General features: G+C 34.7%; 1 protein-coding gene across 2 annotated transcripts in view; it reads right to left on the reverse strand.

Moving 5' to 3' along the window:
* Positions 1–14,831, reverse strand: part of AASDHPPT (aminoadipate-semialdehyde dehydrogenase-phosphopantetheinyl transferase) — a 28,303-nt gene that overhangs the window by 7,570 nt on the left and 5,902 nt on the right. For both annotated transcript variants that reach the window (XM_061457798.1, XM_061457799.1), the window contains exons 3-4: positions 2,330–2,451; positions 1,677–1,838 (exon numbers count right to left, since the gene is read on the reverse strand). In XM_061457798.1, coding sequence (XP_061313782.1) covers positions 1,677–1,838; positions 2,330–2,451 — 284 coding nt within the window. The remainder of the gene's footprint in view (positions 1–1,676; positions 1,839–2,329; positions 2,452–14,831) is intronic.

Consider the following 14,831-nt stretch of genomic DNA (forward strand, 5'->3'; position numbering starts at 1 on the left):
GTAATTACAAAGTAATAAGGAAAAATCAAATAATTATAAAGCATTTGAGTAATGTAGGGAGCTATCTACATCATCATCATCAGGCTATTTTAGTCAGCCAGACACAGGCATGTCATCAAAGACCAAAATTAGGATTTCTAGAACTCAGTTGATAGAAGTAGATGTTTCCTTGACAATGGCATACTGTTAGCAGCAATACAGAAAGCATTCTGCTGAAATGCATGTCACAGTCTTTCCCAATTTGCCAGTCTGCAATTCCCCATTAACAAATTTCATGACATACTCAATTCCTAGAGAGTATGGCAATATTAGTAAGAGAGCTGATTTAATATGGGTAGGCTTTTAAAATAGCATAAAACCAGATGTGGCTAAGAAATACTAAAAGGAATGAACTGTGAACAGCTCAACTAATGCTGTAAGTTAAATGTTATTGGCGCATTAATTCTTTTTTACTACATGCATAGCATACACAGAGTTTCACTCCTACACAGAACAAGCATACAGCAGAAATCTCTCATTTAGACAAGCTCTACTGGAACTGTTGTGTCCAAAAATGTAGATATTTTTGAAGTACAAACAGGTATTGTAAATTACTCTTTCTGAAAAATGCACTTGTCTACATACCAGCAGCACAAACTTATAGCAGACTGGAACAAGGTGCCCTTTAAGGACAATTTTAAGTCAATGTCTTTTCCATTTCAACCTTTGTTTTAAGCAGCTGGATTAAAACACCTCTGGGATGTAGAGAAATGGTATTATGATTTATTAAATTTTTTAAACTCGGTTTCTTGGGGTAATGAAGTAATTTGAGGTCATTGTACAGAATCACAGAATCATAAGGGTGGAAAAGAGTCTCAAGACCATCAAGTATAACCACTAACCAACACTATCAAGTCCACCATTAAAACGTTGCTCCTATTAGTTCTTTCTCTCTCTAAACTTTAAACTAAATTAGATGCTATTGATCATTTCCTACCAAATCTAACAGGATAGATGTTTAGGTGATAAGTCTTAATAACTTTCAAGAATTAAAAAAAAAAAAAAAAAAAGCACACAAAAAATAAACCCGATGCTCTGATAGAAGGCTGAGCCCAAACCAATGTTCTGTTAAGCGAAGTCAAGATTTTTGCATCTCTCCATTCCCACAGACAGCAGCTAACCAGCACACTGGAACTTCATACCCACAAAAGTACATTTCTACCAGTTTGTAGGGACGAGTACCAGCAAACCCAAAGGAGCTGAAGACAGCTCCTCCATTTCAAACATTTAACATAAACACTAACTAATTGGGTTAGTTACTCACTAGTCCCATTCTAGACCAACTGTTGAAGAACTTGAAAATCTTAGACACTGTTCACAAATCAGGTCTGCATATGCGTCAGTGAATTTCCTGAACTCCCTAGGATGAATTTCATTGAGTGCAAGAAGTATATTTGAGGAACATAAAAAATAAAGAGCCATTATGACAAACAGATCTCTGGGGTGGTTTTGCAATCATCAAAAATATTTTAAAATGCTGTGGATTACTATCCCAAGTTTTGATTGCTGTATGTATATTCAATGTGGTTATACAGAACAAAGGTGTAAAGATGCAATTAAAAAAAAAAGTGTGATGCAAACATATGGGTGTTGAGACTGTTCCCATTATTGAAAAAATAAATTTTAATATTTCTTACTTCAAATGTCCACTCTTCTTCTTCATCTCCATCCAGAAGCATTTTTGTCTCCTTATACACCTTCCCTGTTTCCAGTTGCAGTGGGGACACATTAAATTCAATTCTTTGTAAGTTAAAGCCAATTCCTACTCCAATAGCCTTTAAGAAGCTTTCCTTCAAGGCCTAGAACACAGAATAAATTTATTTTATTCATACTGGCTGTTCTCCAACTGTTTTAGTTCTGAGCAGCACTAAAGACCGAATAAATTTAAGACTTATACTACTGTAAATGTGAGGGTAGAATGATGCAATTACCAAAAGAAAAAGTTACCAGTGTTATTAATACCTTGCCTAACTTTGCTCCATTATAATGAACATGCAAGCAAAATTACCAGGGGTACACAGAGATATGAACCCTTTACCTTGCTCTGGGTATGTGTTTAAAACTATAGTCATATATCTTTCTAGAAAACTCAGCTGTACAATTGTTCTCAAAGTTATTATAACATTAAAAAAAATCACTAAAATATAAAATTAAAATAGCATCTCCAAAAGAACAAGAAACTATAAAAAGTATACAATTTTACTATAATGAAAATAGTAACAAAACATATCAAAAGAAAACATGCAGGTTATAGCATTACAGTCTTTAAATAGAGAAAAAGAAACACTACCCAGTGCCGATGAAACATATCCAGCTGCATCCATTCATTACTCATAGACTTGATTACACTCCACTCTGTTTCAGTAAACTGTCTCTTCATGATGTGAAAGAAATTTGGAATTGAGCTACTGCCTGTAAATTTTTCAGAGATAAGTTTACAGAAATTTTATTTACAGAAATTTTAACAAGAGTAATAACTAAAAGCAAATTAATTACCTCATATTATTGCTCTAGAAAAAACTCAGAAGAAAAAACATTATGAATAATCTGAATTTATATAGCCTCAGAGGTGTGATCCTGATGATTGCTCAGGACACTATAAAAAAAAAACCCACTCCCATAACAGAATTACTGCATTAAGTGTGAAATGAAAGTAAAAATAATTACGTATTTACAGCATTCTTTAAAAACCAAAGTATTTAACCAGTACCAATAATATATTAGAAAATTGCATTCAGCTACAAAATCAGCACATACAGTCTTTGACATCTGACAGCTTGATCTAGTGAAATTTTATAAAACAGCATGCTGTTTGTCAGAATTCATCAAGCTATTCTGTCTCCTGCCCTTGAATGCTGAGAAACATAACAAACTTTTTAAAGCACATGTAGAATAAAATATCCCACACTTATCACATGATATTAAGTCTTTTGGATTATTCTGCAAGAAAAATGCGGATAGGGAGATGCCCACAATTACAGTAAGAAAGCTATCAAGGAAAACAAACAAACACGAAGCACCAAACCTACAAATCCTTGGATTAAATTTAAGCCTCCTCTAAAAACAAGCATGGCTGTGTGGCACTGCAGCAGCTCTTTGGGGGCTACACCACTAGTCTAAATTTACTTTGCAGAAGACACGACAGACTGTGCGGTTATATTGATGCATGGTATTTCTACAATATACTGGAACCTATGGACCTTGTTACATGCATGGCTAATCACCCACAGCCTGTATCATTAATCAGCATACCATGCAATATGCCCAATAGGGCTTACAGCTAGCTAAACAGACAGTGGCAGAAAGCCATCTATTTTCTTTAGCAGGGATAATTAAAATCTGGATAGAGACAATTCGACATACTGAGACAAAATTTTTCATAGGTTATGCAATGTTCTTATTAAAATGTTGGGTGTATTCAATCCAAAACATAGTCTCCCCTTCCAATTCACACTACTCTTAAGAACCCACCATTAAGAGACTATTTAACAAAGATGCAGATTTTAACCCTAGCTCCACCACTGATTCTGTGTGTGACTATGGGCAAGGAACTTTCCCTCTTCACATTAATGTTCCCCATCTTAAAACAAGGATAAGGGTATTAATATTAACCCTTCTCTACAATGTGGTTGTCTTCTACAGATACCTAAGCACTATATAAAAACCAGGCATTTGCAGCAGTAGCAACTGATCTGATCCAACTAATGTCACACTAAAGCATGCATTCAGGTTTTTCTAACAATTTCTGTATCATACTGCAAAGTGTAATCTGACATACACAGCACACATGACATGGCAGTGACATCTCAGAGATGCTCTTGATTTCATCTATAGACTGAAGTGAAGAAAACGTCTTAAGACGGGTATTTTGTTGACAGTTGCAGTAGCCAGCTAATGGAATGATCCAGAACAATCTAAGGAGAGAATTAACCTTACTCTCTGAAAAAAATGATGATGCTAAAAAAGAAAAGCAACCACAATGTCAAGCATATTTTGATAGATTACAAAGACAAACAAAATATCCATCTGCTTACACAATCCAACTTCCCTGAATCAATGAAAAATAACAAAAAGAAATTATTCAACTTGGAGAAGGGTCACTGTCTTTCATCTCTGAGTTTATATGTCCAATTTTATGAAAAAGTAACTATGCTGAGACCTGCTCCAAACAACTCTCCCTTATTTTTCTCAAGTATTTAAGACAGCAGTGGTGAGCCACCAGCCTTTCCAAGGACTTCAAACTACAGACCATTTAAGAATGTCCTGACATACCTTTTCTCCTCCATTACTTTCAGAGTTCTCCTCTTTCAATAACCCAAAGACTATCCAAACTACACAACCCTCAGCATCTAGAGGCTCTTGCATTATCAGCCCTTCTGCTATCCAAACCTTATCACACATAGCGAATACACTCAATACTTAAAACTGTTTAGTATACCAAATACTAATTCAAAATGTATATTCAAAACCATTCTGCCTTTTCACTCCTTATTTACCCCCTTTTTGTCCTAGGTTTCTTCAACTGTCCAGCTACCCTCCTTGATACTTATGTTCAAATTTGCACAGGACTTTCCCCCACACTCTAGCTATCCGTTACATCCCTCCTCTGAAAAACTCCAGAAATGTCCTCCCCTCTCATTTTCTTCTTAATACAGCACAGAACAGTTGCTTCTCTCTGAGGAATGGATCAGAGGAGCCAGGACTACTACTTTCCACAAATTTCAAGCAGTACAGCAGCCTGCCTGGTCCATTTCCTCATATTTGCTTCAGTATCAAAGACAGATTCACAGAATCATGGAAAAAATTAGGTTGGAAAGGATGTCTGGAGATGACCTGGTCCAACCTTCTGTTGAAATCAGAGCCTTATGTCAGGTTACCCAGGGGGGCTGTCAAGCAGAGATTTCACCCCTTCTCTGGGCAATTTACTACAGTGTTTTGTTGTTCTCACAGTGAGAAATTGTTCTAATGTGGATTATTCACAGTATAGTCTACAGATAATCATCTCAGGCACAGGGCAAGACCAGGGTCCTTCACTGGACAACTAAACTTCGTATTCTGATGATAACTTTCAAAGACCTTTTTAACAATTTTTCCTGCTGTTTATTGCCTACTCTGTAAAATTTAAGCAAAGAAAGAAAAGATATGCCTTAATATTTCAATGATTTTTGTGAAGCCACAATGTTTTCTACAAGGAACATACAAAGATCGTGTAACAGAATACAGAAGAAACTAGAATGCAACTTGGAATTCTGATAGGAAATAAAAGCAAGACAAAGAAGTATTTATAAGGGTTATCAACCAGACAAATTATTCTTAAAAAGTACTTTTAAAAGACGTTTCAGATGATCTTTCCCAAGACTTGCAAAGTATTCACCACAAAAATGATACAACATGATAAACATAGCCAGGTTTTGGCTTTACCTTCAGACTTTTGTTAACTAACTAAAAATGACTTATTATCAGCATTTCACAGTTCACAGCGTGGTAGTTTCTTCTTCTCTACAAGATGACAGCAATTTTTTCAGAGAAATTTGGCTGCAGTGTACACGCATGTATTTATGCAAGTGGAGTTCTGGTACATAAATGCTCTAAGAGCAAATTCAAAGAAAATTCTCCAAAAAAAAAAATAATTATGAACAAGGCAAGAGTGATAAAAAATTATTTCAGTAAAAAAATGAAAAAAAGATTCTCTGAAGGAACAAATGCTTTTACTGTGATGAACACACACAATCCAAATACTTCCAGAAATACTTTGTCTTTACATTGTCAATGATGAATGATAAAGCCAGGAACTCATTGAAACTTATGCAACTGTACTACTGCTTCTTATTTAACTTGCAATGGCAAAGAAAAAAAGATTCCTTTAAGATATGCCTATGCAGGTTGTAGAAAACTGCACATCTGATATCTCTGTGCTTCTGAACATCCACACATTAACAAGCTCCAGAGCAGATGCCACACAGCTGGGTACACACAGTATCAATCCAGCACTCCTTTCCCAATGTTTAGGGTTATTCCAAGAAACATGTAAATACTGAGCCAAAAAATTAGCAGGGAATAGAACTATGTGGTAAAATGTAACTGAAACACTCAAAACTGCATTTCAAGTATTCCTTCTTGTAAACCATTTCATGGCTTCTGAAAAATCAGAATTTAGATTCTAATTCCAATAAATCCAATATACTTACAGTTATCTTGCCCATCTCAGAGGCAAAGTGAGATTCCTGTAACACAATGTGCATACTTCAGAAAAAATATATTTATGTATGCAAATTATTAATTTAAATTGGTGAGCACCAGGAAATTGAACAATATTTATCTGACTGAGCATCTGACTTGGTGGGGGTTCATCACTGAAATAGAATAAATCAAATTTTGTGATTTTAGGAATACATAAGAGATAAGACATGCTTTCATATGAGAGTTCAAAAAGAAGCAGAGTTGGTAGCACAGAAAAACAGGAAGCTCGTTCCACAAATGGCTTATGATTAATGTGAAAAGATACATATCCCCATTAACTATTAAAACTCTTTAAAATAACAGTCACTTACCTTTTGCTTCTTTCTTTAAGAGAATAAAAATTGTGATGGGAGTAGACGTATGAAAATATTGGATAAATCGTTGAAAAAAAAGTGGCGCTTAATTAATGGTTTAGATTCTATAGGGAATTGAGACAGTGCATTTCAGTACACAGAAAAAACAAGCCAATGGCATGGAAGTTATTAAAGTGACAAAGGGCGGGAGCGTAGGCATGAGATTTTTGAATTAAATATGAAATCAAACTTGCCTGGGTTGAGGGGATTAAAGAAAACAAGCTCCATGGTGACTGAGAGTTTTCTTGCTTTCAAAGTTATTGTATTGACTACTGTAAGTATTCTGTCAAAAATCTAACAATATCTCTTTTCATAATTACCCTCTATTAATACCTTAAAAATAAGATTTTTATTTAGTATAGAAGGCGAATCTTTATTTTTTTTTAATAAAAGCACTTTTCAGAAATGCATGTAGCTGTTCAGTCATCAACCAAGTAACTTCACTATAAACCTTATGAAAATCTAAGTTAACAACTACGAATTTTTAATGTGGCAATTCCTGCCACTGTAAACTTTAAAATCACTTCCAATGCTTTGTATAGACACTTCTTACTTGCATATGCCACTTAATTTCCTAACTTACAGTTAGTATACTGTTCAAAATATACATAGCTTCTTTTAAAGAGAAACTGGGAAACTAACTTTAATTCTTTTTAATACTCATCAGAACTATATTGCCCTTTCTCTCATTGGACAATACATTTTCATTTCTATGTTTTTATAGTTCACTCCTCACCTTTACACAAACTTATGCATTCTTTTTTTTTGCATTTGTTCACAATAGATAATATTTTGGAAGCATTTCTCTAGTCTACTGTAAACTCCACACTTGAAAATTTTTTGTTAAAGAGCATGACATCCTTTAAATATTGGAAGCAGTTCTTGTTTTTACATTTGATCATCTTGCTGAAAAGCAAGACAGTCATCTAGAAAACTCTAGTAAATTTAACCAAAACATACTGCAGCTTCTTTTCATAACATCCAATTAACTGACAAGAATTTGTCCCAGTATCTGACTGCCTAACAAATACAAACCTGTATGTTCATTTGCATTAGAACAAAATTGACTGGATGGTTTAGCTGTTCAATGGCCTGACTTTAAAAGTCCTTTTCCCCTAGAATATGCAGAGCTCTGCCTCCTTCCCTCCTTCTGCTTCTTATGGAATAGCAGCCATAGAGGAAAGGCATCCAGCCTAACTCTGACCAATTAGTGTATAAATTAGTTTGATATTCACAAGGTAGAGGTTTTGTCCTTGAGACCAGGATATATTTTCATTGATTATTCTTTAATATACAGACACTTATGCCTCATACTCCATCACATCATTACGAAGATTTGAAGCCAGAGTAGTTCACAGAAAAAAAACAATGTAAAATTAACACAGTCGTGAAGGCAATTGATTTCTTACCCATATAGTGGTATTATTCCCAGCTAATACCTTTATACTGGTGTTTTGTTTACAGTGTTGCAAACATCAGGTCAATCATAAGTCAGTGTCGGTAATACAATGTGTACTTAACAAAGGTAATAATTTTCCTGTTGTACTTGAAGTTATCAAAACCATTATACACCTTCTCAAATATAGTGAGAAGAGTAGATGACTGACCTTCCTCACTTAGTTTTTGCCAGTTTTACAGTGTACAAATTGTTTTGGTCAGATACAAACTAACTAGTTTATATAGTGACATATATTCAAAACTATGGATATGGAAAGCTAAAAGCTACTACTGGCAGTTAACTGATCTACTAAGCCCCTGGAAAAAAAGAAATCTAAATCCCAGAATGTTAAGACTCCAACTGCTTGAACTGCATGAAAGAAGCAGGTTAGTGATCAAGAACTAATACCTAATCAATATATATCAATTTACTTTCAGATGGCAAATTGGTGAAGCAACAATGTGAAACGTGCTACTGAAGCAAAATGAGCTACTGAAGTATGAACAGATCAATCTACTTAATGATGTGAAACATGGGCTAGCTACAAATCCTGCAAACTAACAAACTGCACACAATTAATATGTTTTGAGTCCCAGACTCTTGGGCTGACAGTCCTTTTGATGTAGGACACAAGCCATATTTTAAGATATTTTACTATCTCTAAGGGAAACCAAAGTAAAGTAATACAGAGAAAACATTTTCTGCAACAGGTGCCCAAATCCTAACTGTTTATTAATACCAATGAACCCTTGTACAGATGTTTAGAAACTGACAAGACAAATAATTAGCTAGATAAATTACTCTCTTAGAAGAAACAGAACAAAGCATGTTTTTTAAATCTATTATCTCACACAGCTTTAGTGTGAATTGGAAATTGGATTTTCATTCTGTGCCCCCTCCACTTCCGGCCAGCATCCCACAACTATTCCAACATCCATCCTTGCCATTTAACGACTGATGATATGTTCTATCTTAGCATACCTCAGAGAGGCAGCATTAACTTTAAAGTGTCAGAAAATGTTGAGCAACTTGTTGAATTTGTTGAGCAATTTGTTGAATAGCTCAACATTTTTCAGACTGTAAAAACTGAAAAGTCATAAAGAGACTAACATAATTTGATAATGTTTGATATTTAATGTGCAGTTAGAATTGTTAAATCTCTGCAATACTAGAGAAACTGCTAAGGTTTCAATCACATTACTGTGATTCGGTCCAACAGCAATGATGCATAGCTATGCAACCTGCTCTGACAGTCAGTGTTAAACAAAAGAAAGTAAAGAATCAGAATGGATTACACAGCTCTACCTCCAAAACTGCATTAGAAGAATCACAGTTTTGACAAAGAAAAGTCACAAGCTATTAACTGGATACCTCACACCTGATCAATTTACAGACAGGTAGTATATGGTCTGAAATAGATATTTGCTTTTTGTCACTGTTCTGAATCTAAAAAAAAAGTCAGATCTTCTCAAATTTTGTTCAGACTACAGCACACTCTTACATGTTCTATACCAAACATGTAACTGTAATATATACTTGCCATTGAAGAGCTTACTGACACCATCACACCTGCATCCAAGGGCATGGTTTTAGCTTGCTTTAGAGAAAAACCATATTTAAAATACACGGGGTCTTAATCATTAAGATAATTCAGGAACCTTGAGTCCTTTTGATGAAATGTATCTAATTATAACTAAACAGTAATAGCAAAAAAATATAATGAGCAGTAGTAAAATAAGAAACCCCTTCTTAATTTGTCTACTTGAACGGCTATACCTTTTATTTGCTTAAGCTCTTTCCAAGACATTGTATGACCACATCTAGCAGAGCTTAAAGCTGCCACAGCATTTCAGCAAAGAGGTAAATTACCCCATGGAAATGACATTTTAATCAGTTTTTCATTATAGAATATATGAAACAGTTAAAGCATGCCATTTTATCCAAGCAGCAGGAACTCCAATTCCTTTCAACATTCATTGAGGTTACAATGCATCACACTAAAAATAAACACAAAACCAAAATCTAAATAAATATCAAAAAATATTTTCTTTAATAAAGCCATTACAGTTGTGAGGACACAACTACAGATGTTAAAAAAGTCCAAAAAGTAAACATGCTCAGATCTCTTCAAAGGTAACAGCCATTTAGGAACACGTTTTAATAGAGCTAAATGATCTTCTGTTGCTCTTTAAAATTATAACAAAAACCTCAAGATGTTGCTAGTGCAACAGCACCTACATATAAGATACATGCTTGACCATCTATAGCCTTACACTACAGTAGTATTATCTAGCCACCAGATCTCAAACATTTTATGAAATAAATTACTAGAGGACCTTTCTGCACAGAACTATTATATTGACTGACACCTCTGACAATTAATCCTTTGCTTAAAAGTAAGTATTTTAAAGAAAGTCTACCATTTCATATCATCTACTACTCCCAGAAAAAAGACAAGCAAAAACCCATTACTATGAGGATGACCACTCAATGTCGAAACTGGATCACTTCATTAACTTTGTTCAATTAACTCTCACACTATACAACATAAGTGTGTGTGCATATACACGTCTATATATACACATGATCTGCATATATATATGCATACATATATTCAGTGTTGCTGTTAGATGCATAGTCAGAAATTCCAGCAGAATGGGGATGATGCCCAGCTTCTATCTTTGTATTGAATCAGATACACTAAAACTAACATTATCCTCATGGTATCACTAATAGTAGCTACTGAACAATAAAAGTATTAATAGTAAGAGGAAAGGGTAGGCACTTTAGTGAAAATGTGATTACATGAGAGTATTCCCATCTCTAAGAAACCAGTACCACTGACAGACCCTGGGGGTGCATGGGGATCTGCTTGGTACTTGGTATACAATGATACTGGACAAAAAAGGGGAGGGAGGGGGAGTGGAGAAATGCCAGTGCTCAGTAACTAATCTTTATCTTCCACATGAATTTGACTACATGATTCACACTTCCTAACACCTCCTTGCTTTAACTAATGCAATTTCCCCACCTTCTTCCCCCCAAGGAAGCTGTGTGACCTTAGAAAACACAAGCTGATTCAAGCAGAGATGGTTTCTCTGAAAGAGTCCAATGTCTTCTAAATTAGGTGTTTGGTGTGGAACTGGTCCTCAGTATTGAGATATACACACTCTGGGACTATGTTCTTCCACATCATGCTATCCTGCTGCAGTAATGAAGCCACTGAACAACTGAGCTCCTCGTGATGGCCAAAGTCAGGACACTGCAGAAGTCTGTCCCAGAATATGAATCTCACAGCCAGATGCTGTAAAAATGTCCCTTATTTTCACACTTAAAACATCCCCACTTCTGTGTATAGACTGCTTTCTATACACAGTCTTTCCCCTCGAAAATGAAGTCCAAAAAACTCTGCAAGATGACATAAGTATCAGTGTCCTATCTAACGACAGCAACCATGTAAGAACATGCTTTATAAAACACCTTGTAAAGCCACTTGTTTGTCTTGTCAGCAGCTGAAAGACCCACATAGAAGAGACAGGGGTCAGCTAGTCATTCAGCATGTTGTCCTCATACATCCTTCTCCCCATCAACACACAAGCCAATTGTTGCATAGCTTCAGACCAGCCACTGCAAGAGCTTTTACCCAGCTAACAGGGTATATAAGAAGAAATGCCAGAGGAAGATTAATATATTGTAACTGACAAAAGCAAAGCATTGCCCGTAACTGAAAACCTGATGAACTTCAATTGTCCATTGACCTGTATCAGTTATATCTACTTTTGTAGACACCATCTCCAAGTGTTTGCTATGTTTTTATTATGTTCTGTTAAATAGGAAGAAGATTTATGTATTCAATAGAAATCCCAAAATTTTAAGGGACAGGAAAACTATACAGGGCATGGAACAATATTTTAATGCACTAGACGACTGGATTTTTCATCAAAATGCAACACAGCACATAACTCCTAAAAATTACAGCACCAACCAGATATAAGGCAAAACCTCAGCTGCTTATAGAAGTAGCAAAAGTCTCCTGGTACTAAAATTTCCTGAAAACCTGAGATGACAACCTTACCTTAAGTGAGGAAAATACAAAAACACCTTCTTAAAAATCAGAATTTTTCTTTGAAAAGAAATGCATCAGGGAAATCCAGTTGAGGGGTGGGTTGTTGGGTGTTTATTTTTTGTTTGGTTTTTTACAGTTTTCTTTTTTTTGCGTTTCTGAGGGGAGATGTTAAATATTTAATGCATATTTCTACCGCTTCAAAAGGCAGACTAAAAATCTGCAGCTCTCTAAAACATTGCCTTCCAACCTCAAAACTAACAAGAGCTCCAAACTGTAATTCTTGCACAGACAACATCCAAACAAGGTTTTGACAACACAGAGTATAGACAGCTTCTATTTTCCAGCTTTTGCAACAACTCTATCCGTAGAGCTGAAGCTACTGGAAATGGCCGTGTTAGCAAAAAACTCCTCAAAAAGCAAATTCCTAATATGTACAGAAAAATTACTTAACTTTGGGCCTCCTGACACATCTTTCTGCTAGACTTCCTTAATTTGGAAAGCCAAAGCTGACTGTAATTAGTGTGGGCTGAGAAGTGCTCTTAGTTCTGTTAAAAAAAAAAACAACAAACAAACAAAAAAAAAAACCCAACAAGCAACCAAAAAAAAACCAACAAGCAACCAAAAAAAAACCCAACCCAAAACCAAAAAAAAAAAAAACCAAAGCCCCAAACAAACAAAAAAAAGCAAACAGAAACTTAATTCTATTTTGCCTCTCATTCTGAATGTATAACTTCATTTCCCAAAAGACCAATTAAGGAATAAATTGTGATTATTGTAAATTAGGTGTGCAGAAGGATATTTCAGGAAAACAAAAACAACAACAAAACCACTCCCAACCAACCAAAAGAAATCCCAAACCCAGAGAAGCATTCTTATAATTTCCTTTTGTTCTACCTCTTATTTTTACTAAAAGCTCCTACTTTAAGTTGGTTTTTACTGTTAATTTACCCCTCATTCTAAACATATTTATTCACCAGAAGTTCTTGTTCACTGTTCTCCATTTTGCTGTCAGTTTCTATTTTAATCCCAATGAGTTTATGTTTTCTTATTAAAAAACAGTCAAGTTTTTTCTTTATAAAAGCCTATTTCATCTCAAAGAGAAGATTCAATCACAGTATCAAATTTTCCTTTCACAGTTTATCAAGCATCGATATGTGATCAATTACCAGAATGTCCCAGTATTTTTACAAATGTGACACAATTCCAGCTTAAAAGTGTTATAATTGTGACTAAATAAAGCACAATAATGAAACTGCTATATAATATGTATTCTTTAAGAGCATGTTTAAGATGGCTGTTTCTCCCCATTTTCGAGTAGAACAAGAACAAAGAAATTCCTCCCTGTTCACTCAGTGTAAGGGCATATAACCACTATGATTTGTTAGTTCAACAAGGAAATTAGTTCGATGTTCTAACACTACTTAACATCTAAAACCGATGTTTTTGTCTTTATAAATTCTGACTTCCATAACTAATTAAAAGTCATATTTAACCTAAATCCTTTGTTAATTTCTTCATCCCAAACATTGCATCTACATAGCTAAAGCTGTACCATTAGCTAATAATTTGGCAATTATCTCTTGCAGTAGAAGATTAGATGCTGATTGCTGCTAAGAGATTCACTGAAATACACCAGTAAAACCAAAGCCAATTAAAACTTTGCATAAGGTGAAGTTAAGGCAATATAAGGACAAAAGCACCACAAAGAATAATCTCTTTCAACATTTCTTTCTAGCTCAAGGAATTCTTATTGCAAAAAAAAACAAAATGCATCAATTAAAAAAAGTTCAAAAAAGTTCAAAAAAGCTTGAACGTGGCTGCTAGATAAAAGACATGCCAAATATCTTGACTATGATGTAGGTGTGCCTATCTCTCAAGTTTAGTTTATGATTACCAAAAAGAAACGCACAAAGTTTATAACTAGCTAAAGAGAGAGAGAGCTTTCCTCCAGTAGCTAGACTGAGACATGGTATTTAGCTTATTTGCATGGGACTTGGATACTCTGATTCATGTGTGACATCTCTCTGAAGATCTCTTATCTTTTATTATCTCACCTCAATGATGAAATAATAAGAATAAAAAGAAAAAAGTGGATCAAGTTCTTATATGTCTTTGCCTCAGAAAAAAAAACAAAACAAACAAACAAAACCCCCAACATCAAACAAGCAAAACAAAAACCCCCATAAACAAAACCCAAAACTGAAACAAGTATTTTTCAGAGAAGCCAGTGTTTGTACATAATAACCTACTTTCTTAAAAAAGCATCCTGGGAACTATTTTTAGATCAAACTAATTTTCTGTAAAATTCACATGCAGAAAGTTTACCCTTTTGTGTCTTTTAATAAGCAAACCTAGCATAAACCCAAAAGACTAATGAGAAAAGCTAATTTTATTGCATGCAAAGTATTTAATTCTGGAATTACATTGAGATTGGAGATGACTGGATCAAAGCAACTGTAATGCAATAGGTAAGAAAGATTGCAGACTGATTACGAAAGATCAGGAATGAACTATTGATTTACTTGGCTTTTCTAATTCCATCTAAGTTAAAAAAATTCATTACTGTAAAGAAATTCACTCTTGAACTTAAGACCTATATTTTGTTGTTTGTTTTTTTTTAAATTTTCACAGCAATCTTTATTAAGCTATAATTATTTCCTAAGTCTCTAAAAATGTCCTCCTTTACAGGGTTTAA

The sequence above is a fragment of the Pezoporus flaviventris genome, unplaced genomic scaffold (genome assembly GCF_033815535.1).
Source record: "Pezoporus flaviventris isolate CSIRO_AGI_PZ_B2104156 unplaced genomic scaffold, CSIRO_AGI_Pfla_v1 ptg000025l, whole genome shotgun sequence".
NCBI lineage: Eukaryota > Metazoa > Chordata > Aves > Psittaciformes > Psittacidae > Pezoporus > Pezoporus flaviventris.